At 41.7% G+C, this 25,939-nt stretch overlaps 1 protein-coding gene across 3 annotated transcripts in view; it reads right to left on the reverse strand.

The window, feature by feature from the left end:
* The window catches only part of nbeab (neurobeachin b), a 183,307-nt gene that overhangs the window by 122,737 nt on the left and 34,631 nt on the right, over positions 1 to 25,939 (reverse strand). For all 3 annotated transcript variants that reach the window (XM_076734998.1, XM_076734997.1, XM_076735000.1), the window contains exons 2-10: positions 16,138 to 16,369; positions 15,093 to 15,193; positions 14,770 to 14,865; positions 13,483 to 13,604; positions 11,393 to 11,519; positions 9,354 to 9,473; positions 7,477 to 7,623; positions 1,647 to 1,844; positions 1,380 to 1,513 (exon numbers count right to left, since the gene is read on the reverse strand). In XM_076734998.1, coding sequence (XP_076591113.1) covers positions 1,380 to 1,513; positions 1,647 to 1,844; positions 7,477 to 7,623; positions 9,354 to 9,473; positions 11,393 to 11,519; positions 13,483 to 13,604; positions 14,770 to 14,865; positions 15,093 to 15,193; positions 16,138 to 16,369 — 1,277 coding nt within the window. The remainder of the gene's footprint in view (positions 1 to 1,379; positions 1,514 to 1,646; positions 1,845 to 7,476; positions 7,624 to 9,353; positions 9,474 to 11,392; positions 11,520 to 13,482; positions 13,605 to 14,769; positions 14,866 to 15,092; positions 15,194 to 16,137; positions 16,370 to 25,939) is intronic.

Below are 25,939 nucleotides of genomic sequence, written 5' to 3' on the forward strand. Positions count from 1 at the left end.
TCTTAATCGGCTTTCCCTCACATCCTCTGGTGGCCTCCGCTCTAGCGCGACAATCACGAGTGCACAACCGCTCCTGTGCCGGCCTGCCAACATACACTACATGCATACAAACTACAGTACATGCATATTACCATGTCATTTTGCAGTGGCTCATTTCTAACTACTGCTCCAACTCAGCTGTAACTGAGCCAAGGGGAATACATACAGAACTGGGTGACAGTCAGCTCTGTGTGTCTTGGTTTAGCCTCTGATCCTTTACTGCAAGCACAGCTTCCTTCCAATTTGGCAGAGCAGTAGAGACTGATGTAATATCACTGCTGTTAGGATGTTAAGGGGGAACAGAGTAACATGGTTATTTAAAGTTTTTTTTTTTTTAATTACTATTTGAGGGGGCTGTTAAGAGCAGCCACAGCAGATCCACAGGCATTATAGAGAGTTAACTGTTGCAGAAGCTTTGAACTCCTCAGCTCAGCAGGCTTTAGGACGACACAGGCAAGGACAGAGCAAGCGACACTCTGAGAGGGAAAGACCCGCGACATGCTAGCGAGAGAGAAAGAGGGACAGAGCAGAGATGAGAGGAAGCCAGTGAGGCACAGAGCTTTGGGCATCAGGGGTTTGTGCTGCTGTGTGGCCACTTCTGCGTCTATCTAGCCGTACTGCTGTCGTCGAACTAACACGGGATTAGAGCAGAGCTCAGACTCCATCCAGGGCACAGTGGGGAAGCTTTGGACTGACCAATTCAGGATGATGGGGATGAGATGAATCTGAACCAGAGAGTAGAGACAGTAATGAAAACTGGACTACAGTTTGACCAAAGCTGGTGTTATAAGCAGGCAGTGGTCTATTACAGATATATTGGCATCAGTGTACAGTACATGTTGACTGATACACACAAGAAAAAGATGTGATACAGACACACTGCTATCACCACATTATTTGTCCAACAGACACCTTTTCTCATTCTGGATGTTAATACTTTATCACCAAGATGTCAACAAAATGAGCACTCAGCTGTATCTTGTGACAGGTTCAACAAAACTGCTGTTTTCCAGCAAAGCAGCGATAATATGTAACAAGACATGACGTCCTAACTGCTGCAGCCCCACTTTTATTTAGATTTCAATCCCAAAATCTACCTTGCGCAACTTTTGAAAGCCATTAATATTACTTGCAGTTTTTCTCTCCATCAGACACAAACACAGCCTCATATTCAAGTCAAAGAGGGTTCAGGATTAAAGGATCAAAAAGTAATCAAATTCACAATCACTCCAAACTGAGCTCTTGTCACCCACAATTCCATCTGTAAAATTCTAAGGCATCAAATCAGATTTCCAAAAAGTTGAACTCTCTTGTACAGTAACAACAGCTCTACTTCTCACCATACAGTGGATTCCACCAGGCTGTCGTTCAGCTGATGGTAGTCCATCTGCGCAAAGAGTGGGAAAAGCACCTGGATCCCCCCGATGGAGTGGATGGCACTGTGGATGGAGTGAGTCACTGTGGCTTTTACATCCTGTGAGGATAATATCAAACCAAAAAACACACCTTTGTAACGACATTTTAAAACGAGTGCATCGGAAATGAATGAATCAAAATCTGGGATAGCGTACACACAGTTAGCGCTGGCTTTGATTAAAGCAACTGACCTGTAGCATGAGGGCGTGCGGTGAGTGCACAAAGATGGAGGCATTTTCTTTAGGCGAGGACTCCAGGCAGAGCTGGGCGTCAGTGGCCTTGGCGTTGTAGGTGAAGGCGATAGAGCTGGCCAACTTGCTGTCATACAACACCTGCTTGTGATGCTCTGCTAAGTGGATATCACTCTCAGACTTGAACTTAAATGTGCTCTGGGAAAAAGAGAAAGGGGAAAGATGAGGCAGAATAAGGGAGAAACAAGGAAAGATGTGGAGAGAGTGAGAGATGGAGTCGCTCCTTCCTGCACATGCAGCCTATCAGCACCACTTGGGTGTTATCTTTTCATTATAACTTGATTAAAAACATCCATTCATGAATGAAAAATGACAAGATGCTTCTCGTATTAATAACCACTCTAGAGGTCAGTCTGGGTGCATCGCAGTATATCAACATTTTGAAAATGCATCTTTTCAGTGATTAGACGCTTTCCCTTTCATCTCATTGATTCCAATCTATCCTTTTCATCTCTGTCATCCTGTAATGCTGCAAACAACACAGTGTAACCATATTTTTACTTCTCAGTGATGCAAACTGTTCTGAACACGATTAAATTATCAGTGTATACGGGCAAGTAGTGACCTTAAGCTGCAGTGTGGTGTTACACTGCTTAGGAAAATCTGCATTCAAGTTGCAAGAAATGTGCGGGAGCATAAGACATTATATGGTTAAGTAGGTATTTGTTGCATATCTTTTGTCAGTTGGCTTCATTTTGTTTCATTTCTACTGTTTACGCAGGAGCCTTTTCTTTTTATCTCTGTGGGAACATTGTTTGATGACAATCTTCCAAGTTCTACCGCAGAGTACAATGATGAGGAGGAACAGGGGCTGATGAGAGGGATCAGAGTTGCTTTGATACCACACATGATTGTTTACCTCCATTAATTTAACCCAGCCATCCACTCTAGCCTGTTTTGAAGCAATCTCAAGGCTGAGCACAGTCACTGCTGAATCCTCACAAAAATCCACTGAAATGGAAAAAGGCTACAGAGAGAGTCTGTGTCATGCAAGATGTAAGATTTTTCCAATGCGTATGTTTCTTTATGGCAGAAATATTTTTCTGTTCAAATATGCTTTGCACTCATGGAACAGGAGCAAATACGAGAGAAGATTATCCAATGAAACGCCTTCAAATGAAAGCCAGCAGTCTGCAATTTAGCTTCGAGTTACTGTGTCACATCACATCCAAAGCAATCAGAGTCTGAATCAAAACACTGAGCAAATACTTGTTGAGATCACAATATAGACTCAGTATGTTTTTTTAATCAGATTTATTTATTAATTGTATCCCACCTTCAGCGCAGAGAGAGAGAAAAACTAGAACCAAATGACACTCAGCCGTATATTAAACCTTACAGCAAATCTTGTGCTGTCCTGACCCTTTTTATTCGAATGCTCAACACTGTGCACTGGTGACTGAATGCAATGACGAATTCATTCTTTATATGGATCAACCCTGTGTCTTATACATTTTACTGTGTCATATGTTTCATTATGCCTTAAAACATCTGAAGCCATTTGATGTTTGTGCAAAAAGAACTGCAGCTTCCATCAGTCAGTGACTCGGTAGCACATTAATTATGGCAAACATAACAAATAACTGATCGATAACAGACTAGTCTTAATTTACTCAATCAATTAGCGGATGAGAGATGAGCTGAATTAACCCATCAATGCAATGTGAATGGAACATGCTTAATAATCCTCTAATCAGGAGGGTTGAATTATTAATGAAAGAGAGAAATGTTTTTCCTTCCCTCTCTGACTCATGGACAGCGAGCGGATGGTGATAAGATAAAGGGAGGCAGAAAAAACTCAAGTACCAGAGAGGAAACAACCATCTGGCCATAGAGGGACTGTAGATAAATACAGTATGTTATGCAACACAATCAAACAGGGTTCATGTGCCTGCCTAAAAGGCATCTAAATCTGGGTTGCAGTAAAGGAGTAAATGGATAAAAAGGTGAGCTGAACATGGTTGTCAAATTGTACGATGATTGTGTATTCTATTCTGAGTGCCTCTGAAGTGCACAATGTTCAGGATGTGGCGACCTTTAGATGGTAGATGCAACATTATTCTCTATATTATAAACCTGCTACAAATACTGTACAATACATTTAAATCAGCTTGTATAAAAACAGCTTAATACTACTTTGGGCAAGTTAACCCTGTTTCCAAACAGTGTTGGTCATAATCCATGTTTATTTGCAGGAGCTATAAGTGCTGCCTGGCAGCCTTATTCTAACAAGAGCTTTGCAGGCGAGGTCCGTAAACCGAGACAGCTGAGCCACATTTAATGGCATATCTCCTTCCAGTCAGATGATAAAAAGAGCATATGAAGCATTTTGTTCATCTGCTATGATCGAGTCCACACAACAGCCAGCGTGCATCTCATCATGTAGTCTCTAACATCCTTCAAAAGTTCCTACTCATGAAACCCAAGTGACAAGAAATAACAAGCTCCAGTGCCCTGCACTTTAGTACGAGCCCTGCCGCAGTGTGAAAATAATGATCTCATGGGTTGTAGCTACAGTAACAAACCCTGTAGCATGACAGTGTCATTCCACAGACCAGCCAGTCATATAAAAGAATTACAGCACAGTTGCCTTCTTTCTGTCCCAGTGCTGAAAGCTGTCATTGACTGGGGGCATCCCTCCGACTCCCTGCAACAAACAGGCAGACACAGGCCAAGCTGGGGACACTCCCGTGCTGCAGTTACTGTGGTCTTGACATGAAACTTAAACAATACAGTCGACAATGCAACTGTCCCCAAGAAGAAGTTTTAGCTGCAGATGGTATGTACATTCATAAGTCACCCTGGTGTAGCCAATGATTGTCTGCGGAAACTAGTATTTTGATGCAAATAAAAACATCAAACAACATTTAACAATTCCTATTTTGTAGCCTTGGTGGCATTACATACCCTCCAGTTGTTGCTCCGCTGACATGGTTGACAGCAGCATTTAAAGGCAGGCAGGTTTTCTACAAATAGGCCTACATTTGCAGGGATACACCATGTGTTGGCCCGTATAGTATCTGAAATGTTTTTGACATTGATGAGCTTGTCATGTAACGTTCACACATTGTATAACTGCATGGCCTCTACGACGAAAGAACATTTGTCTTCCCTGACAAGGGAGGACCAGAACTGTGCAGCTCCTCAGTCTCTTCTACAGCAATCTGTGGTGCATACTGCAGAGCAGCGTTGGCACAAATTCAATGGACTAATCTGCCTCATGTAGAACACATATGGTAGTGATGATAGAAAGCAAAGACAGAAATAACTCGAAGTGAATCATATGAAAAGACATTAAGTCATGGCTTAATTGTTTTGACGAGTCAACTCACTGACTAATACTTTGTGTTCAGTGAAGCTGTCACTGGGTATTGCTGTGACGGATGTTACTTCATGACTCCAGACCAGGCTATTTCCCAGAGCTGGAAAGCAATAGCTGTCCAGAATAAACACTCTGAGAGGCCCTGCTAAAACTCTGCGTTTGCTAGTATCCACTGGGAATCGTACTCTTCAATCTGAGTTACCTCTCACAAAGCTGTGAAGCAATTCTCTTGAATGAATCCTTCAGTCCACAATTTCCTAGACTAACACCAAAGCTTATGAGATCTGTTAAAACAGCAGTGATGAATGACAGTCCGATATGACAGCCATCTTCTGTCAGCCTCAGACTCTACAGACCCAACGCTGTCCCTTGATGTTATCTCCAAAAGGCTGGGAATGTTTCAAGTCAGTCATAGAAACAGCAATATACAGCAAAAGATGTTTGGTTCTTTAAATGAAATAACCACGAGTCCATCTCAGTTCAGAGTGTAATTTCACATCCAGCAATATGAAAAGAGCCCAGGGAGCAGATTCTGCTAACATGTCTGTCCGATTTACAGCCATAAATCACAACGTGCAGGAGAAATAGTTACCCTAGGCAGCAATAATCTCTGCATTTCAACTAACCGCAGAAGTTACAGTTACATTCAATACAGTGTGTGAGCAAGGGGAAGCGTGTCAAACATCAAACATGGATGAGAGGACCATGGTTCAGAAAATAAATCATACATCAGCTCAGATGTTGTTTCCCCCGACCGAGGAGCTGAGCTGAGCTGAAACAGATATAATGAGAGTCCAATGTACATACTGTAGCAGATGTGTACTGTGATCTGCTGCACTCAAGACTCTTCTGGCAGTTTGCAATTAAAACAGACAAGCCTTCTGTCCCCTGGACAGCACTCCCATTACAGCAACCAATCAGTGGGCCTGACAACTCTCTGACCTTCCTCCTCAACTCACTTGGCTGGCTCTATCATACTCACCATTACCAACACTGTTCCCAACTTCATCAATTGCAGGTAATTGCCTCCCTGGGACATGCTCTTCATTATTTTGAGAAATCTGGAGGATTGCTCCGCTGTGTGCTACCTCTCTAATAGAAGGTCTAGAACCACAATTAAGGAGGTAAACGGCAAGTCACCAGCCATTAGTGAAAAGACCAAACAACGGGCTCTCCTGGGGATCTCCAGGTATTCATAGAGATGATTGAAATCACAAATATCCATCTCATAATTCTCAGCAGAGCAGGTTCAGCAATGACAATGCAAAAGAGTACCATGCCCTCCTGCCATGAAAGAAGGCCTAATTTTGTCTTCAAAGCAGCTGGAGAGCAAACAGAGCTGGTGTAAAATGGGCAGAGATATCGTAAATAGTCTGAGACACATCCTGTGTTCAAAGCTGATTTGGCAGTGCGTGTCATTCCTCAATTTGTGACAGAGTGCAGGGCTTAAAACTGTGAAGAAACTGCGGCACTTTGTGAGCATCAGGAGGCAAAAAGTGAGACAGTGAGAGAGAGAGAGAGAGAGAGAGAGAGAGAGAGAGAGAGAGAGAGAGAGAGAGAGAGAGAGAGAGAGAGAGAGAGAGCTGTCTCTGAACCTGAGAATAAGCTGAGGACACACCCTTGTTCAAGATGAGTGGAATGTTTGGGGATAGAGAGTCAATAAAATGAATAAATAAATCTGGAGTTTAAAGGTGGGGTGAGTCATTCTGGAGGAAGACTGTTGATAATGCCATCTCTCCCTCTTCACAATGCGGCTACACGTTAGCATCTCAGATTTAACGTCCCTATCTCCCCTTCCCCTTCCCTTTGTGCTGTGCACGAGCATGGATGCCACCTGTTGCTGATTGGCTGGAATACTGTTGTGCAGCTCGGTCCAAACCACTTTGTGTGTTTCCCATTCGGGGAAGGGATGAGTAGAAAAAAACCTTTTTTTCCCCACACATACAGAGCAGGGTGCTAGCAGACCGTGAGGAAACAGCCACCAAATTTCAAATTCAGCGAATATCAACAATCTCTCTCCAAAATGACTCATTCCGTCTTCAAATAATAAAAATGTGCAAACCAAATATTTTGTCACCGCATGATTAACATTCACAGCTGAATCCCCTCCTGGATAGGTCAGCATCTGTCTATATTCACAATCTTTGGGTCTTTGTCAAGGAGCTTGGTAGTGCTACACCTGCTGCAGCTGATATAAGTCGGCTCAAGACTCTATCCCCTCGGAGTGCCTGCTGCTTCCCCCCATGTATTGTGCCATTATTTCCAGGAGGAAGGTAATCTATGCAGGCGTTTATCCGGGAGGAAAAGCATCACTCCCAGGACGGAGACACATGGCAAAGGAGCAGCAGCAGGGCAGCAGCAGGGCAGCACCAGGCACTGATTTCACAGATTGATAGGTGATGCAGTCTGCTCACATGTAATCTAATTTAGTCACCCTAAAGCACATACCTTATAGCCTGGTCCTAGCTGATGAATTGCAAATATCTGAGCAGGATTGAGGGCTTCGCTGAATACGTAGACGGCTCCTAGCTGCCCGCAGAACACTCTGTTAGCGTCTGCTGTCTCAGAGGACCCGAGGAAGCACTTATCATAACTCTGCAAGAGGGACACAGAAATAAACGGCCACGTCATTTAATGCTTTGGGAATTAAGACAAAATATCCAAGTTCACACACAGCTGAATTAGGCAGAGGGATAAAATGTAAGAAAAGTACATTTGATTGCACAAATGGGTTATGTTTTTTAGATTTTGGCTGAGAAATGTAACTATCTGGAACAACATCACCTTCTGTGCTGTTTTTATGTCAACCTTGACAATTCCCGAATGGAAAGAGGAAAACAAAGCTGTGATTTACAAAAACAGGAAACCTCAATATAACCTTTGGGATAGAGAGAATATGTGCTGTGATTGCATTCAGGACAAAATTGAAGGATAACTAATGATGGCACCAGTAAATTAAATAACAACAGAAGAAACAGTCAGTATGAAGGTCTGCACAGCTGGTGCTGAGGAAAAAACATCAGATTTGGTTATAGGGAATTTAAATTCTCGATCAAGCTTACATTTTACTTTTTTCAAAATCCCATTGTATCTGAGTGATTTGATACCTTTTGGTTACTGAGTAAATAGATAAAATGTGACGCTTAACCTTCACTAAACAAAGTACACTCACCACACATAAATATGCTAACTTAGCTAATGAAAATATGTGAAGAAGTTACCCAGACTTCAGTTCTAGTTCTAAGTTGGCAAGGGCTGAAGGAGAAGGTGAGTAGACTACAGACACAGAGGCTACAATTGGCAGGGGAGACAGGAAACACAATGTCTGATCATATGAGTCTTGATTTCTGCTGCGACATTCTCATGGTTGGGTCACAGTTTGGCATAAAGAACATGAAAGCATGGATTCATCCTGCCTTGTGTCTACTATTCAGGCTGGTGGTGGTGCAATGATGTGGGGGATATTTTCCCACCAATTGAACACCATTAAAATGCCACAGCCTTCGTTCGTATTGTGGCTGACCACGTCCTTTCTTTATGACCACAGAGTACCCATCTTCAAATGGCTACTTCCAGCAGGAAAACGCATCATGCCTCAAAGCTCAAATCATGTCAAACTGGTTTCTTGAACATGATAATGACATGATGTCTGCAGTAACTGCGTGATGCTATCATGTCCATATGGACCAAAATCACTGGTGAATGTTTCCAACACTTTGTTGAATCTCAGGCAGTCCAACCCAGCAGTAACAAAGCGAACCTCGTGAAGTGACCAGTGAGTGCACATCTCCACCTGTCATTTGAGCAATCTTCTTTTCAATACACAGCTCCAGCTACCTTTGGCAATGTGTGTCATCTGTGCAAGTGCATATTACTTCTTTAAGTTTCATTTTGGCTTTGAGTCACTCAAACATGCAACACTGTCACATCATCGCTGACAATGATACTATAATCTCTGTGCACATATATGAAGTATATTCTGAGCTGCAGCCATTTTTCACTCTATACATACATATATTTTCTACACATAAATCTGTTGTCCAAAAATTCCATCCTCCACTGCAGCACAGCTCTGCTCAGTGACGAATGGGTATTCAAATTAAGACTGAAATGGCAGTCATATTTCTGAGAGAATTCCACGTTTATATGGTAAAACTCATTTTGCTCAATGAGCGCTATTGATGATGCATGCATTTTTTTTCCCCCTCGCAATTTCCAGCCATGCGAAACGTCGATGTGCCAGCCTCACTCAGTCCAGTGTCAATAAACATCAAAACCAGGGGGACAAGATGACAGCAGGGAGGAGAACAAGGAAGAGAGCTTACATCGTTTGTGTTGACGTGCCATGCCATATCTCCATAGGAAACAAGCTGTCCGTTGACGTAGCATCTGATTTCACTGTTCCTCCAGCGGCTGTAGATGTGAACTATACTGATCATGTACCACTGAGGGTGAGAAGAGAGTCAGATTGACAAGATTTAGTAAGTGAAACACAGAACAGGCTACTTGTTAAGTGAGTCATTACCTGTATTTTCTAAGAACGCCTTTACACTTAACTAATTTGACTACATTACGACAGAGTTTGGATAATTGAGCAACATCTCCAACATTTCTGGTCAAACAATTCAGATGAACCTCAAAGTTACTAGAAATCCAACGCTATGAGATTTTCCACCAAATGATCTGAAATCTGCACTGTAACATTGTGACTGATAGATCACAGGAAAGGCTAAGAGGAGGCAAGACAACTCATTCTTCATTCTGAACAAAGCCATGTCGGGTACTGGCTGTAATTATTCAGGAGTGACACAATAACTCGAGTCAGATCAAGCCGACAGCTAGAGGTGACTTAAAAATGTCATGTTGGTACAAAAGTTGGTACATAAATCACAAAGAAACTGAAAACAACTGTATGTTAAGAGAAAGACATGATTTGACTTCTTTTTCATTATTCGTTAAAGCCCTTCCTGTGGGTATGTTTATTGATATGTGAAAATGTAAACTTTTACAACTCCCAAGTCAGTAAAGTGGAACATATCCATGCTGTTTCTAAAGCAGCAGAATAAAAAACAGTTTTAAACTTACATTTCTTTGATCATATTTCATAATGCAGATCCTGTACATATATACTGCATTAATTATTCATATCAGAAGACTTTGTAGCTGCATTTTATTTATTCAGGTTTTCTGTTTAATCCATATTCTGCGTTGCTGATGCAGCAGCTGTAGCACTGATGCCAGTTCTTCTGATTTAACACTGAATGTCTCCAAATTATTCTCCTTACTCAGGTCATTTGTTGCCTCTTTGAATTGAAAAGTTGAAAACGAAGGGATTCATTTAGCCATGTGTGTGCGTGTGTGTGTGTGTGTGTGTGTGTGTCTATCGATATCTATATTCATTTTCTCCATTAATTTTCAATCAGTGCCTTGTAATTAATGCTCGTTTGCCAACTGTGTTAACTCTTGGAATGAATTACATAAGGGCGAGACTGGCACAACCACTCACAGAAGGAGGCAACAGAGTGTCCATCTCTTATGTGACTGTGTGCCCACTCTTTATGAGTTTGACCCGAAGGGCACTTTGAGCCGTGTAATGGAATTACGGCCATCTACACACAAAGGTAAGGACACTTAAAACAGGATTCATGGCTGAGGGGAGGAGTGCAAGCAGCCTGCAGATAATTTAGAACGGCACTTACCCACAGATGTCTGAACCCAGGATCAATTAAAAGCTTAATTCAACATGTTTTATTTTCCAAGAGCTTCTACGAAACGATACCTGCGCTGAGGCAGTAGGTACGGGATGAGTAGTTGTTCCCAGGTGTTATGTGAAGGCTCTAATTGTTTGACACATGCTTTGAGCCTGTTTTCTTCTCTGCAGGGACAGCTACATTACACTGACATTGCACGCTAAATTAAGTTTCATTTTCTCATCTACATTTACATCCAATTACACCTGTGAGATTCCTCTGGGGGTCTTAAACACTTCAGGTCTTTGAGTAGATATACAACTTTGCAATGCCGAAAAAAGAACAGCTGGCGGGTAAGGAGTCACGTTTAAGTGCAGCCCAAACTGCATGTTGTTTTAAAAGAGCAGAGTAATTACTGTTTGTTTTGAATGAAGGCTAAAGCCGCTTCCTCTCAGCTCAGGCCACAATTATGTGCAATTCTGATATTCGATGGCTGGTATAATGCAACTCATGCTCAGATGTGGCTCACTTAGATTTGAAGTAGCTACTACTCACTGTATGCCTCCAGTGTCCAATAATTCAATTCATATATTCAAATCATATAGGCCTAACACACAAAATTATATGTTGTGTAATAGCTGAAATGCATGATTGAAGGTCAAAGGTGCTCTTACCTTCCTGGGCTGAAAATCATACTTCACACAATGCTGGAAACCCTTTCCTTTAGACTTGAGTGATGTCACGATCAAGCAGTTACCAACAAAATGTGCAGAGTACCCAATTCCCTTGCTGGTACGAAAGCTGTGAACAGAAACATGCATTGTGTATTATCATGGCTGTAAACTTGATGGGGTTAACCTAATTCATTTATCAACAACATGATATAATAGATTTCCACCCAACTCAGGTGGAAGGTTTCTGACCACAGTCGGCATATTGTTAATATATTCTTTTGGATATTTCCTCGTTAACAATACTGCACACACCGTACAAACCAACAACTGAAGTGAAATAGTAGCTTCCTTCTACATAATAAGATTGGGGTCAGCATACTTTTTGAATGCCCGGCACTATGCAGAAACAAAGCAATTTGCAGAGGTAATTGAGAGGTAAGTCTTATGAGAATTATGATATTACGTTTAACCAGTAAAAACAGGAAAAAACCTGAAGTGAGACTATAGCTACAGCAAATTTTGCAGACATGGTAACAGCTACAAATGTAAAAAAAACCCCAGAACATTCAGTTGAAGAGCAAATAGTGACCTTATTGCCACCACAGATAAAGCCAGCACTGATGAAAGATAACTGTATGCAATATGAGCAGACCCTGTACAGCCCACACCCTGCAACACACAAACAACCGAGCAATAACACTTCTCTATTCTTCCCCTGCTTGAACTGAACATCTTTTTCACTGCTGACATGTACTCACTACACTCCCACAGTCTTTAGGTCTACAGCAGTATACCACCTTCAAAGCCCCACACCAACACCACCACCGCCCACCCGCGGGGATCATCTAAAACAAACAGACCTCTTTGTCAAGGTAGATAAAGAGAGCCTGGGCTTTTATATTGTGGGGTGCATGCAGGGACGGAAAGATATTGAGCCCCACACCGAGGTATCACGGAGCCAGCCAAGACACTTCAGTGGACAAACCTGCTTGTGATTGCACATCGGGTGCAAAGCAGCAAACCTTGGTCAGCTTCTGAAGATACAGTTCTTGTTTTGTTGTCTACACGCCCGGCCACTGAGCTATGAGGCCCTCGGAGCAAAGCATAAACAGGATTAGCTTGGCATATCTCAGCCTTTTTGTGACTCTGTCAGTAAGGAATCGCTGCCACATGAATACTAACAACTTAGCGTAGCCAGTGTTTCTTCTTTTTTTTTTTCCTTTTTGATGTTACACATCAGAGAAACGCAGAACAAGTCCTTCCAAGGTGAGCAGATTCTTTCGTTCGAACTATGTGATCCAGGTACAGCAGTGGCAGCCAGCGGATGATACACTGAACTGTTATCTGTGACCAAATACTGTGAACCCGTCAGTAAACTCTAGCCTTTCATCTCATTTCCTTCCACAACTCTTTTATATGTCCCATTGTACTCTGTGATTTTCTCCCAAAAGCTCGTCTCATAAACAGAAAAAACAGCCGTAAAACATCACTGCACTTTTGGGTTATTGATTTTAGCACTAATTATCCACAAGCCCCTGCAAGAGCTGGTATGTGGGCCTTGTGTGGCAGATATTCAAATCTAAATTAATACCTCCACAGTGCCTCCCACTGCAGCAGTCCACCTCTGTAACAGCCAGTACCAGTCGCTGTAGTTCATGCTTCCATGGGTTTTAATCTCACTAATCTCGCCTAATTCCTCTCTTTCTCCATTATAATTCATGAACACTATCTGGAAAAAATGAGACCCTTTCACAAACCACATTACATAAGCATTGCTAGTGTGTGAAAAATAGTATCTGTAAAACTAGTTTAACCTTGAAAAACAAGTTGCAGCCATAATCTGCTTAGATGGGAAAATCACTGTAGGTCAGAGTATCAGACAGCATATTGCTTTGTCAATAAAGCTGCTGGTAGCTTTATAGGTATCTGCAGAGAGGGAATGATTCCTCATCCAAGCTAAAGCAATTAGATTGATGAAAAACAGAAAAGTGTTATTTTCATCTCTCTGGAGCCGTAATGTAGACTTAAAGCACCTGAGAGAGAGCGTACTGACGACACTGGAAACATGGAACTCATAATTGTTTACTCACCAGTAGAGATATGGTTTGTCCTTGTCAACGTTGATGTTATTCAAGGGATCCATTCTGAACCAGGTGTTGAATGTAAACCCATTTTGATAAGGCCACTTGGCAATAGGAGGTAAAGCAATGGCCTTGGACAAAAAAAACAACAGGCACAAAGATGCACGGTGAGTGACAATTTTAACAGATCTGTTCCAGCTCTACAGGAAGTTAATATAAAATTAAGCTCCACTATGTAGACACAAACCAGAGTCAGAGCACAAAGTTAGGATTTTAAAAATTACTAACAGAGCAACTTAAGTGTAGTCTCAAACTTCTTTGAGCTTCTTTTAGGCTTAATAGTTCATGCAAATATTTAATGAAGAAGGATAAAGATCTTTGCTGAGGTCAGACCAATGGGTCTGTTCTGATTCATTCATAGTTTTATAAAACTAAATAACTGCAAATTGCAAATTTGCGTTGACCTCAATATTACAGGCCAACTGATCACATTATCATTTCTGCTCATGCTGAATATTTTACAGTGTTCAGCCTGTTTGAAACAAATCCAGCCGTGAATTCAAGTCCTATTTGCATTTAGGTGAAGCTGCTATTAATATCTAAGATTCTGGAGAGTTGTTTAAAACAACCACCAGTGAAAAATTACATTTTATGAAACTACTGTGATAACTCATTTACTGACTTTAATCAACGTCCATCGGACCGACGCACATAGATGCAGAAGCGATGAAGAGACGAATGTAATGTCCTGCCACAGGCTTTGCATTGCTCCCTTCCTATGTCATCTACTACGTCTCCGGTTTCTGTCAATACGTCAGCTCCCAAGATAAACTATCAGCAGCTTCGTACTATGCCTATTTAACTTAGTCACACTACACCCACTATACATGTATATACAGTATTAGTGGAGCTGTTTCCAGCTACCTATAAAGGCAAGTTCACACAGTTATCTTATCATAGGAAACCATAAAATGAAGGATTTATGGGGCATGCTGATTGGAATGGGCTCATCAAAAGGGAAAATTACAGTGTGACACAAATCAACCGTTGGTGCGATACACATATCACAATTTCATTACATAACTTTGTAAAGCCCAGCAGATGTCAGATGTTAGTGTTTTTCATACATGGGATTTATGCACTTTATTTTTTATTTTTTTTGTTAAACACAACATGTGTAATCTCACAGTGTATGTACAGTCAGCCGTTTCACCCTGATAATTTGCAGCTCCATAAAAAATGCACAAATAAATGTCATTTTGAAATTGACTGCAGGGTACAAATGTGAGAACTTACTGCTGCACTGCGACCAGGGAAGTTGAAGAAGGCATCTGGACCGTGTCTCTGGGGCATCTGATTCAGCACCGACAACATTTTTACCGCATGCTTTGGCTGCACAGGTGATAAAAAAAGAGTCATAACAAGACAGCCAAGGCCTTCTCTGACTGTTTGCACTGCAGTCAATACATTGTGAGTTACCTCGTCCAGCAGTTAGTCAATTACTGAACAAGCCCCAAACATATCAGTGAAATTGCTCTCTGGAGGCAACTCAAGTGACAGTGTCAAAGCACACACAAAACACGCTCTTCTGCCTGCATCCGGTCCCTGCTATCACTTACCCAGAGGCCTCCTTCCCCTCGGAGCATACTGAAAAGCAACTTCAGTTCCTTCACTGTGATGCTGTAGCTGGCCAGCACTCCCAACATATCCACCAGCAAGTCTTTAAAGGCAAGATACACACACACACAAACAAAAGGAGAGAGAGGACAATCACGAAACACAGCTGTATTTTACAGATATTAGAATTTGTCCTCACTGCACAGGAGGTCCTCAAGGCGGAAAGTATTCATATGCATCAACTCCTGAGATAATAAAAACAGTTTCGCTTTCGTTCAGCTTCATTCTCACTGAGTTCATTGTCTGTGAAATTCCATTATATCTATCACAGAAACACTTCCACTGCAATTACATGGGAACTGGCTTGTAAATCAAAGTGATGTCTAAATTGTTAAACTTAGAGGCACAGTAATACTGCAGGAAAAATGCATTTGAATTTCATCAACTGAAACATAATTTACAGGTTACACAAGGTATGGATGTAATTTGCACAGTGTAAAATATCAAAGTGACACTGACTTCCACAGACAACCACACAGTGACCTGAATACAGATTTGAGGAACTCATTCCAGGCCTATATGTATCAAAACAAGACCAAAAAACGTAGTCCCTGCAGACTGGAACGTTCATAACCCTCCTCATGTAAAGCCGCAGTGCTGCCAGCTACAACACTTCATGGAAAACCAGATTCATCTGAGATACCACGCGTTGCTAATGAGTGAAGTATTGGTCAAGGGTAAGTTGTAAGTACAGGCAGTACTACAAGGAAAATTAAAATAGTATTGAAGACCTTTGGTGCAAGTTACCGACATTGAAATTGGCAGAAATTAGCATTAGCATTAGAAATTAGCATTCCCCATTATTATAACTCAGAAAGCAGACCGAGCGAGAGGCACACACAGATGGTTTTGTTGCCTGACTGAAAGATAAAAGAAGGCATACACACTTCTCGCTGGATAGTAACATGGGAACAAATCATTCTGAAACACACGCGTACGATCAACTGCTAACGAGCAAAAAGGGGCCCGCTCTCACCATTACCATACCTGCAATCATGTCATCCACTGAGCTCATTTTGAGCAGCACCTGCTGGATGAGGCCCACCTCAGTGCTTGTTTGCAGGTTTCGAACACTTTTCCGGAGGATGGCGGTGAACATGCTCCAGATCTCAGCCTGGCAGGTGACGTCGCAGTGCTCCAACAGCTCCACCATGCAGCCGATGCTTTCTGCATCCTGGATAATGAAGTTTGTCTCCAGATCAAACTCACCACCCACCAACTGCGGAATAAGTTGAGACACACAGGTAAAGTAAGAAAAGATTGGTTTTCTTATGCCTTCACATGCTGTTTAAATCCTGTGTTCTGTTGATGCAATGCTCCAGCAGGGAGCAGCATGAATTAAACTTCTCTTTCACACTGAGCCTTGCTGTTTGACCCAGCTTTCAACCCGGTTCCTGCTCAGGTTTTTTCTCTGAGGGGAAATTAACCAAGAGCCACATTCACATATTTTCCAGGTCACTACTCTGATGTTAAAGGGCTGGCCAGCACTGGAAGAAGAAAGCTCAGATATTTTTCCTTTCTAAAGGGTTTTGATCAGAATTTAAGCACTCATGAAAATAAAATACCCTGCCATTTAATGAAAAGTGGAGGGGAGGGAGTATCTATCGCCCTGCTGCTGCTTTTGAGTCACAAATGACAATCACAATTAAGAAAATAGAAAACAACAATCAATAACACAGTTCTTCAAGTTCATCAAGCATGAAATTAGCCCTCTAAAGAAGTGTATGGTATATGGAGAGCGCTGACAACTTGCTGGTGGGCATCAAAGCAAGCAGGTGGAAAATGGGCCTAGATACCCACTGCACATTACTGTGACTGACAGGTAATAGCTAGGTGAGATAAAAAGCAGCCCAAAGTAGTGGAAAGAGACTGGTCCATGGAGTTATAAATCGAGCCTCACCTCAATCATCATCACATCTTGGTGCAATTACATTAGAATGACGTGTGTCACTGGCCTGCTTGGACTTTGAGACTGGAGACACAGTCTTTCCTCACAGTGCAGTTGTTGTGTAGATCTCCACAAAAAGCTTGTTAAACACAGCTGTGCCACATTTAGTCTCTACGTTGAACTGTTGTTGCAGGTATGTAGATCTACTCAGTGACAGACTAAATCCTAAAATGATTCACAGAGGCAGTTTATTGTGGAAAAATTAAAAAGCTGTTGCTTACATACAACATAAAACCACTGCCAAAGCTGAAATGCAGCTTGAAAATCAGACGTCTTTATCGTGAACACAGAGAGCAGCGAGGCACGAACAATAACAGGAATTTCACAGCTTGAAAACTCATGGGGTCGGGGTAATATGCAGTCTGAGTCGGCTCAGTGGCCAAAATGTGCAGACGACTCCTATAAAGCCGAGCAAGCTGTAACACGCCTGTTTTCTAAATATAGTCACTATGTTAACTGGTGCGGAAAATTAACAAACTGGTGGAAAGCTCGTTATGGGTATGCAGACAATCTTCAATGCCAAACTGCCCACTCCTCCAACCACAAATGCCACCATGCGTGTTCTGCTGCAAAGAGCCTCAGACAGACTCAAAGCACTATATTCTGTTGCTTTACCCTCATTCTGGGTGAACCACGCTGTATCCGGTGGCCAAGGATCACATTTTGCAGTATGATATCAGTTTGGCACCAAGCACCCTGTTCCTGCCCAAAAGATCTGGTCAGGCATACAAATAGTTACACACACATACCCACCATACCGTAACTATCAAATAACGTGTGTGACTATACCTGAGCACACTCATTTAAGTAATAAATCATAAATAAGATTCACATGAAACAAAATATACTTGGCATTGTACTGATCATATAAAATGTGGTAATGCCAAGGACAAAAGCCTAATAACGTAGTCCATACGGCAACTGCGAAGCTCCCTTCTGCTTTTAGATCATTCATGAATTCCAGTTAAGTCTCACTATCAATGAGGAATAAGTTCAGTTACCTACAGTGCAGCACTGCGAAGTGCAGAAGAGAAAAAGTTACTCACGTTCACTTTAATGTCACGACAAAGACATCTCGATCGAGCTCCTGAGGAAAGGAAAAGTGTGCTGCTTTTATGAATTGACAGCGACACTGCATGAGTTTACTTACAGTGTGTTTTCTCACTACTCTCTATAAGGTTCTTTATGGTTTTTTTGTGGCAAAAATAAAACTATTATATCAACTGATAATGAAGAAGAGGCTTTTTATAGATTTTATAGATTTTATAGGGCTGTCACAGGTTGTTGTTGTTCAGGTTCACGTTGTCAGACAAAAGGCTCTCCGGTTGCAGCCATGATGACGCATATCACCGAGCACTGCATACAAGGAGGTGAAAAGAGCCACAATGTCTAGACTAAACCTTATCATTCTTCAGTGCTATTGCCATTAATCACACTATTCACAGGCACACCACAATCCTGAGAAGTGGTGTAATTGCAGATTCAGATCCCCAGAATAATTTTCATCCATTATGTTACAAGAGGTAAATAAAGACATGAAATCACTGATTACACACTCAACACATGGAGAGTAGAGCTTCTCTGAGCCATACAAAAGTCCTTAAACACTAAATCAGCGCAGAGTTTGAATACCACTTAAGTTCAGTGATGTAAACCCCATAAACAATGTTAAGAAGTAAAGGACCAAATTCTTTCTAAACAGGGGCAAACTGCTGTAATATAATGACATATTACGACGGTAAAAACAATAGTTGCTGCATAGTAAAAGAGTGCAAACCTGTAAATTCATCATGCTGCACCAACACACCCCATAACCACTTACAGGAATTCTAATGACACGCGGCTGCTTCATTACGTTGGTTGCATTCCAGATTTATGTAAAACAATCAGTTTTTTTAAAATGTTCGGGGGCGTTGTGTTGGCAAGTGGTTAAGAAACATACTGGGGACCTTTGCTGCATGTCAAGTTTCTCTCTCCCTCGTTGCCTGTCTGCAATTCCAAAGAATAACCTTTAAAAACCTTTTAAAATGACATTTTATTGTGAAACACCAAATCTGCACACGTGGCCACTTTATTCGGTACTCCTGTATAATCTACCTCAATCCAACGCAACAGCCCTGCCACAACAGACATCTTTACAAAGCTCAGCTAGGACTGTTTTTAGGGCTTCATTAGGGCCAAATGATTGCTCACAGCTCCTCTGCAGAGATGGAGAACCTGTTAGAAAGAAAACTATGTCTGTAACGCTCCATTAATTAGGCCTTCTTGGTAGAATAGCTATATAGATTCCAACCCTATAAATTAAAGGCATATGGCAGCCTGCCTGGAGTTTACTTAATGGCAGCACAAGATGAAAAAAAAATTGTTGTCTGTGAGACCAAAACGGAACGATGGCCTGAATGCCAAGTGGCAAACCAAGCGCCAACAAGCGGCTACGGCTCATCACATAGCCAATTCTGTTCCAACTAAGACTATGTTGATGGTTGCAGCATAACCACCAGGATGGAGAAAAGAATTAACAACGCCAAATGCTGAGGGGTCTTCAAAGAGAGACAGAGGACCTCAGAACACGACAATGAGCTTTCAGCACAAAGCAAAGACAAAGCTCTGGTGGTTTCATGACAAGCGTATCCACCGAACAGCGTTTTCTAGCTCTACCTTTAAGTACCGGATCAGTGTGCTAGGTACCTCAAGAGTGTGGTAGAGTGGTTCTATTGATACCTTCCTCGACTTTTGACAATGGAAAGATGAAAATAACCACTCTAATGTGTGACAAGCTGAACTGAACCAGATTGCGTGGTGAAACGCAGCTCGAGTGTGTAGTCACCCAGGTATCAGCTGAGGCCTGAAGATGAACGTGTTGGAAAATCAGTGGGGAAACTAGAAGACTGCAATTCCTGGCTGTATCCATCCAATCCGACAGGAGCTAAGAGGATCTCCACAGCATATAAAGGTGCGTTAGAGGGTAAAAGCATAGTGGACTTGAAGATGTGATTGCTGCAAATGGGGCCTTTAGAAAGTCATAGAGTCTGAATATAAATCAGATATATCTCTCTTTCCCACATCTCCTAAAGCGGCAACATTTGAAATCATGTTTTTACTTTATAACTCGGGTCTATAACACATCTAATGTTGAAAAAGGTGTCTGCCAAAGCCATATTTTTGAAACTTTCCTTGGTATTCATTCATAGAGTTTCTTAGCCAGCCAATGCCATTAAAACGTGTTACACTTTACACCTTACGCTGCTACGTTCTCAGGTTTAAAGGAAACGAAGGAAGAGGCACAGACATTACAAGCGAGGCTCCCGTCAAAACTCCCTCGTCTGAATTACATGTTTAATTTTCTTCCCGACTCCCTATGGCTCTCCACGACTTATCTAAAATACTCTAACAGCAGGAAACACTGACAGTGAAAGAATGCTACTGTACACTCATTTATTTTGTGTCTATCTCTGACTTCTATTGCTGATGGTTTTCACTGATAGCACACTGCTAGCCTTGGTCTGTTTACTGCAGTTAAACCCAACGGCAGCTCAGAGTGCTGGTGAGACTGAGCTGCTCTGCTAAATCCTTTCTCACTGAGACGCAGAGATGATAGCACGACCAGTAATCTGCACAATAAAACACCCGCTCTGGGAAAGACACACGTGTCATAAATTCTGAGGCAGAACAATCAAAGAAACAAAAGGTTCAATTAACAATATCGCAAGATAGCACATTTACTGCTGTGCTACTGTACTGACTGATACTGTGAAGTGTTGCGTTTTGTTAAACTCTGTGTACTGAAGCATAAGTTTGTTCCCCCCAATGGGAATTGAGCCTATTAATTAATTAAAGGCCTTAACTATTACCAAACTCAAAAGGACAAAACTGTATTAGGCATTTAAAAAACGTGCAGGGATTACCCACAACAAGGCTACATCGATTAAAGTGAGACAAAACTAAACGTCCAGCTTGTCCTTGAACTGTATTAAACTCAATTAACATCAGATGGATCAATAGTTCCATCAGAAATGAGGAAGCACATTTTGCGTTGTGTGAGTTTATCATCACAGGCCTTATTTTACCATTTGGTCATCATGTTGCCATGAATCTGCCAGTCAATCTGTGTTGCGCCTGTTACTCACAGTCACCATGAGAGCCGACCATTTCAAACTTGATTCATGAGTAAATAGTGAAAAACATCTTATATTTATCAAAGCCAAACTGATAAAAAATGGCATCTGATTAATCTGCCCCTGTTGTTGCTTCTATGACTTTCATCACATGAGGCAACACAGACAACAAATCTGCATTTTTTTCTGGATGGGAGAACTGTTGATGCTATGATGATGACATCCTCTGAGTCTATTCATCCATATGGGAGCGAGTATTCTCTAGACCAGTAGCACAGCATATGGGATGTTTTACACAACTAACTGTGCTACGTACAGACTGCTCTTTTCTGTCTCTGTCTCACTAAAGGGTGTTAACTGAAAAATGATGGGCTCTGACTGAAGTCTTTCAGGTGCTACAAGTGTTTGAGGTCTGTGGTACAGTCCTATTAAAAGACAACTTGTCAGTCAGCATGTCAAGTGTCACCTTAAGCATTTATCTTCGCACGCCCAGCAACCCAATCTGTATTCACGTTGCTTCCACTCAAACGCAAACGCAAATGGAATTAAATCCTCCGACATTTCTTTGAATGCATCCTAATTCGACATCAAAGAGGCGCAGGGGTTCCATATAGCGTGAATGCGCTGAATTGCAGAGCCGCACAAACACAGACACCACACAGACTGCGAGAGAATCGTAGCCACGTAGATGCCAAGTGTAATGGAGAGAAGGAAACTCAGCAGTTAAGAATCCATGTATGATGCAGGTACCCATGTGTTGGTTCGGATCCACGTTGTGCAGATGGAGGTAAAGCTGGCCTATTTCCCTGCTCCCAGGAGAGGGGCCCACAGAAGGAGGAAACCTGGCTCCTGCAGCTATGGCTAATCATATAATTTCAATTAAGAATATCTGCTCCGGATTATTAAGACGCTCAGAAGCTCAGTGGAGCTCCGGGTCGATGATTTCCAAACCAGAGGAAGGTTATAGAAACAACACTACAATGTGAGGCAGGAGAATAATACCGCTTTAATTAGGCTCTAACTGGTATCTACGCAGCTCAAGCTGGAAGACCTGTCAGGGTGGTTACACAAGAGCAGTGAGTGACAGCCAGCTCCTTTCACTGTAATAGCACAGAGACGCAGAGAGAAGGCCTTACCGTTCATAAACCAGAGGTGAAACCAGATTAGCAATAATGTCTTTCAGTCACCCTTGTACGTTGGCATGAGGTTCACTGAACTGCACACAAGCTTATTGTCACTTTCACGACGCTGACAGGGGAAGAATGAGACCCTGTGATGCTACAGATAATCCGGCAGAGCTTGATGTGTCAGAGGAAATGAAAGAAGCTTCGCCATTACAGTGATTCTTTAATGCGCTGGGAGCAGCATTCCACCGAGCAGGCGTTTATTTTATTGCGCAGCAAAACCAAAAATTGTTTATGTGAAAGCAATTAAGGTGTGTGCTTAGTTTAATTCTGCACCCCTGTGGTTCCTCTCTTTTAGCACGATAGAGTTATGAGCCTCAATCAAGCATGTTTTCTTCCCCCTTAGAGAGAATTCATTTGTGCGTCACTGCTATGAGGCACAAAATTAAGAGAGTTACATCTGAGCCCTGAAGAATCCCTCCACTTTCCGCTGCTTCTGATTAGGCCGGGGCTGAAGGCTCGCCGTCGCCATGGTGACAGGCAGCAAAGATTGGACTTGAGACAGTTTCCAAGGGACGTCTACAGTGACCACTAAATTGGGTGAAAATAAATAGATCTGATGTCCTATTTAGGAAGACCGCCGGTGGAGTGCGAACACTGCAGTGAGGGAATCTCTCAGGGGCAGATGTGGAGAGGAGGGGGGGTCCTCAACGGTATTTCTAAACAAATAAAATGAGTGTTACAGGTTCAAATACACATTCATCCACTCTGCAAGATGCGGACAGAAGCAGATGTTGTCTACAGTGATTTTTTTTAATGAATCTCCCTTTTTCAAAATAGCCTTTTCACCCCTTAAAATCAGGCTAACCTGTGTGCTCCACTGCTCTGCCCCAGTCATCATAATCAGAGACTGCACTGGCTTGATAAAAGTCCAGACACACTAGATTTGCCCATGAGGACTGTTTTGCACTCAAACCAAAAGGCAGGACTGTTCATACAGTGTGTGGAGCGCTGACTGTCTCTGTGTGGTTCCTTTGCACACTAGCATGAAGCTCCAATGTACAGCATTCAGTGTTGCTAACAAACAGCACTGCAATCACAACCAAGAAAACAAACAACAAACAAACATAGATGTTTGGAAAATGACAATTGGTGGTTTACTCCAGTAAGTATTCCTCTCCTTGTAAACTTGAGCGCACAAAGCACAATAACAGTTCAGCTTCAGAATCAGAACAGCCTGCAGCTGACTTTTAAACCCATACGCAGTCAAAGGGATAAAGTATGATGCAAAAATTTGGTATGCAGAAGTAAAGAGGAGGAAACAATGAAATGGCCATTTTGCAGCCAAGTGCTTAGCAGCACCAGAGGGAGTTAGACACAAAACACAATATCCATGTAGAATACTTGGATTTTCCATCAACCCCTCTCACTTCACAGGCACTCAAAAAAAAAAAAAAAAATCAGCAACAATAAGGCAAAGGCAGACAGATGTGTTTGGACTATAAAAGACATTCATGTAACGATTATACTGTTTATTTAGAAAAACACTGCATAAGTAACTATATTTTCACAAATATTTTGCACATCTTTTTCATTAGACTCACACTCTTTTTGTAGTGTCTCATTGTAAAAAATAATGAACAATCTTAAAACGCCTGTATTTTGAAGTACAGGTGAAATAACGTATTATAAAATAACCCCACAAATGACAAAAAAAAATTGAACAGAAAGGCAATATGGGAGGACAATAAAAGAATTTCAGAGCATCCGGATGCATTTTTTATGACTGAAGTGCAGAATCAATTATCTCACAATAGCAGCAGTAAGTCCCATAGCAATGAAGTGGGAAGGTTAGATCATTAATAGTAGATACAGTAAATGAATACACCATTATATTTGGCTGCCTATATAACATTTTTTTGTTCCAGCAATGAGTTGAGCTGCAGTGTGGAGACGGATGAGGGAACCTTGGCTGATACCTGAGTAAAGTGCATTGCAGTAATCAAGCTGAGAAAATATAAAACCATACACAACTTTCTGTGGATCAGTAATTGATATAAATGACCCAACTTTAGAGATTACAGCCTGCAAGAAACATGACTGAGCCACTGATTTGATCATTAAAACAGAGGTTAGCATCAAAAATCACCCCTTGATTCCTCGCAGCCTGCGTAATATTATTTAAGATTAGCACCAAAAGAGCTGGTAGACCGAATCGAATGCCTTCAGACTTATCATGAATCATATCAGAGAGGCAGGTTGTGAGATTAGCTAGGCTGCTACAGGATGCGTGGGTTTTATGTATGCATGTTTAACTCATGTATCATGTATAACGTGAGTGTTGTTTGCATAAAAATGGTAAAACACATCATGTTTTTGAATAACTTGGCAAAGAGGCAGCATGTTTTTAGAAAAAAAGAAGGGTGGCAAGAATTGAACCTTGAGGGACATCGCGATTCAACTGAGCTGTCAAGGAAGAAGAGTCACCCAGAGTGATAGAAAAAGTTCTGTTGTGGAGGTTTATGCATAATAAACTAAGAGCAGAGCCCAGCCAAGTCTCCAAATGATGTAAGAGGACACTGTGATCAACTGTGTCAAAGGCAGCACTTCAATGGTCCACAGTTAGCAGTCGGTCATCAGTAACTTTTAACAAGTGATGTCTCACTACATGAAATATTCTAAAACCAGACTCGAAACTGTTAAAAACACAATCATTATTCATGAGACATATCAGCTGGGATGAAATTACTTTCTCACCTGAAGATAAAAAAAGAGAGTTTTGAGATTGGTCTGTAGTTACTTGAAGATGGGGGGTCCAGGTTAGGTTATTAGCAGTGGGTGAACAATGGCATGCTTAAAACTGTCTGGAAAAGAACCAGAGGTCAGAGAGTTGATAGAAATCCGAAAAATAACAAGGCTAACAGTGGGAAATACCTCCCTGAGCAGCTTAGTGCGGATGATATCCAGAGACACCAGAAGACGAGTTCATATGGGAGGACTGTACTCTACAACACTGGAATTGTGATGGTTTGAAACTGGGAATAAAAGTGATGGAATTGACACGGGGAATGGAAGGAATGCAAGGGTCAGGCTGAATTTGGGACCTGACATCCTCAAGAATTTTTTTGGACAGCTCAACATCAGGTCAGCAAGTGGAGGGACATTAACAGCAGAATCAATGACCTTAAAGAGAACTCCAGGGCTGAGGTTCTTTCTAGATATCCGATGTAGTGATCCGATGTAGCGCCCTTAACTGCTTTCTGATAAATTAACATTTGACTTTTAAGGGAGTTATGTGCCAAAAACAATTACCAGAAGCACACAAAGAGGATTAACACGTCTAAATTTTTGTTTTGCAGCCTTGGCATGCAACATGACGAAAAGAAATACAACTATGTAACTAATTGAGCAACTATGAAAAAAATGTGGACATGAAAACTCATAAATGCATTTATGCAAAAGAGTTTGCTTAAGTTGACAAATATAAAAAAATAAACTGACAAAATGCACTGAGCATATGTAGATATCTCAGATCAGGGTGCAGACTTGAGTGTCAGTTGATCAGACAACCTCACAAACATTAACATTTCGTTCCAGTTTTT

The sequence above is a fragment of the Chaetodon auriga genome, chromosome 7, assembly GCF_051107435.1.
Source record: "Chaetodon auriga isolate fChaAug3 chromosome 7, fChaAug3.hap1, whole genome shotgun sequence".
Lineage (NCBI taxonomy): Eukaryota > Metazoa > Chordata > Actinopteri > Chaetodontiformes > Chaetodontidae > Chaetodon > Chaetodon auriga.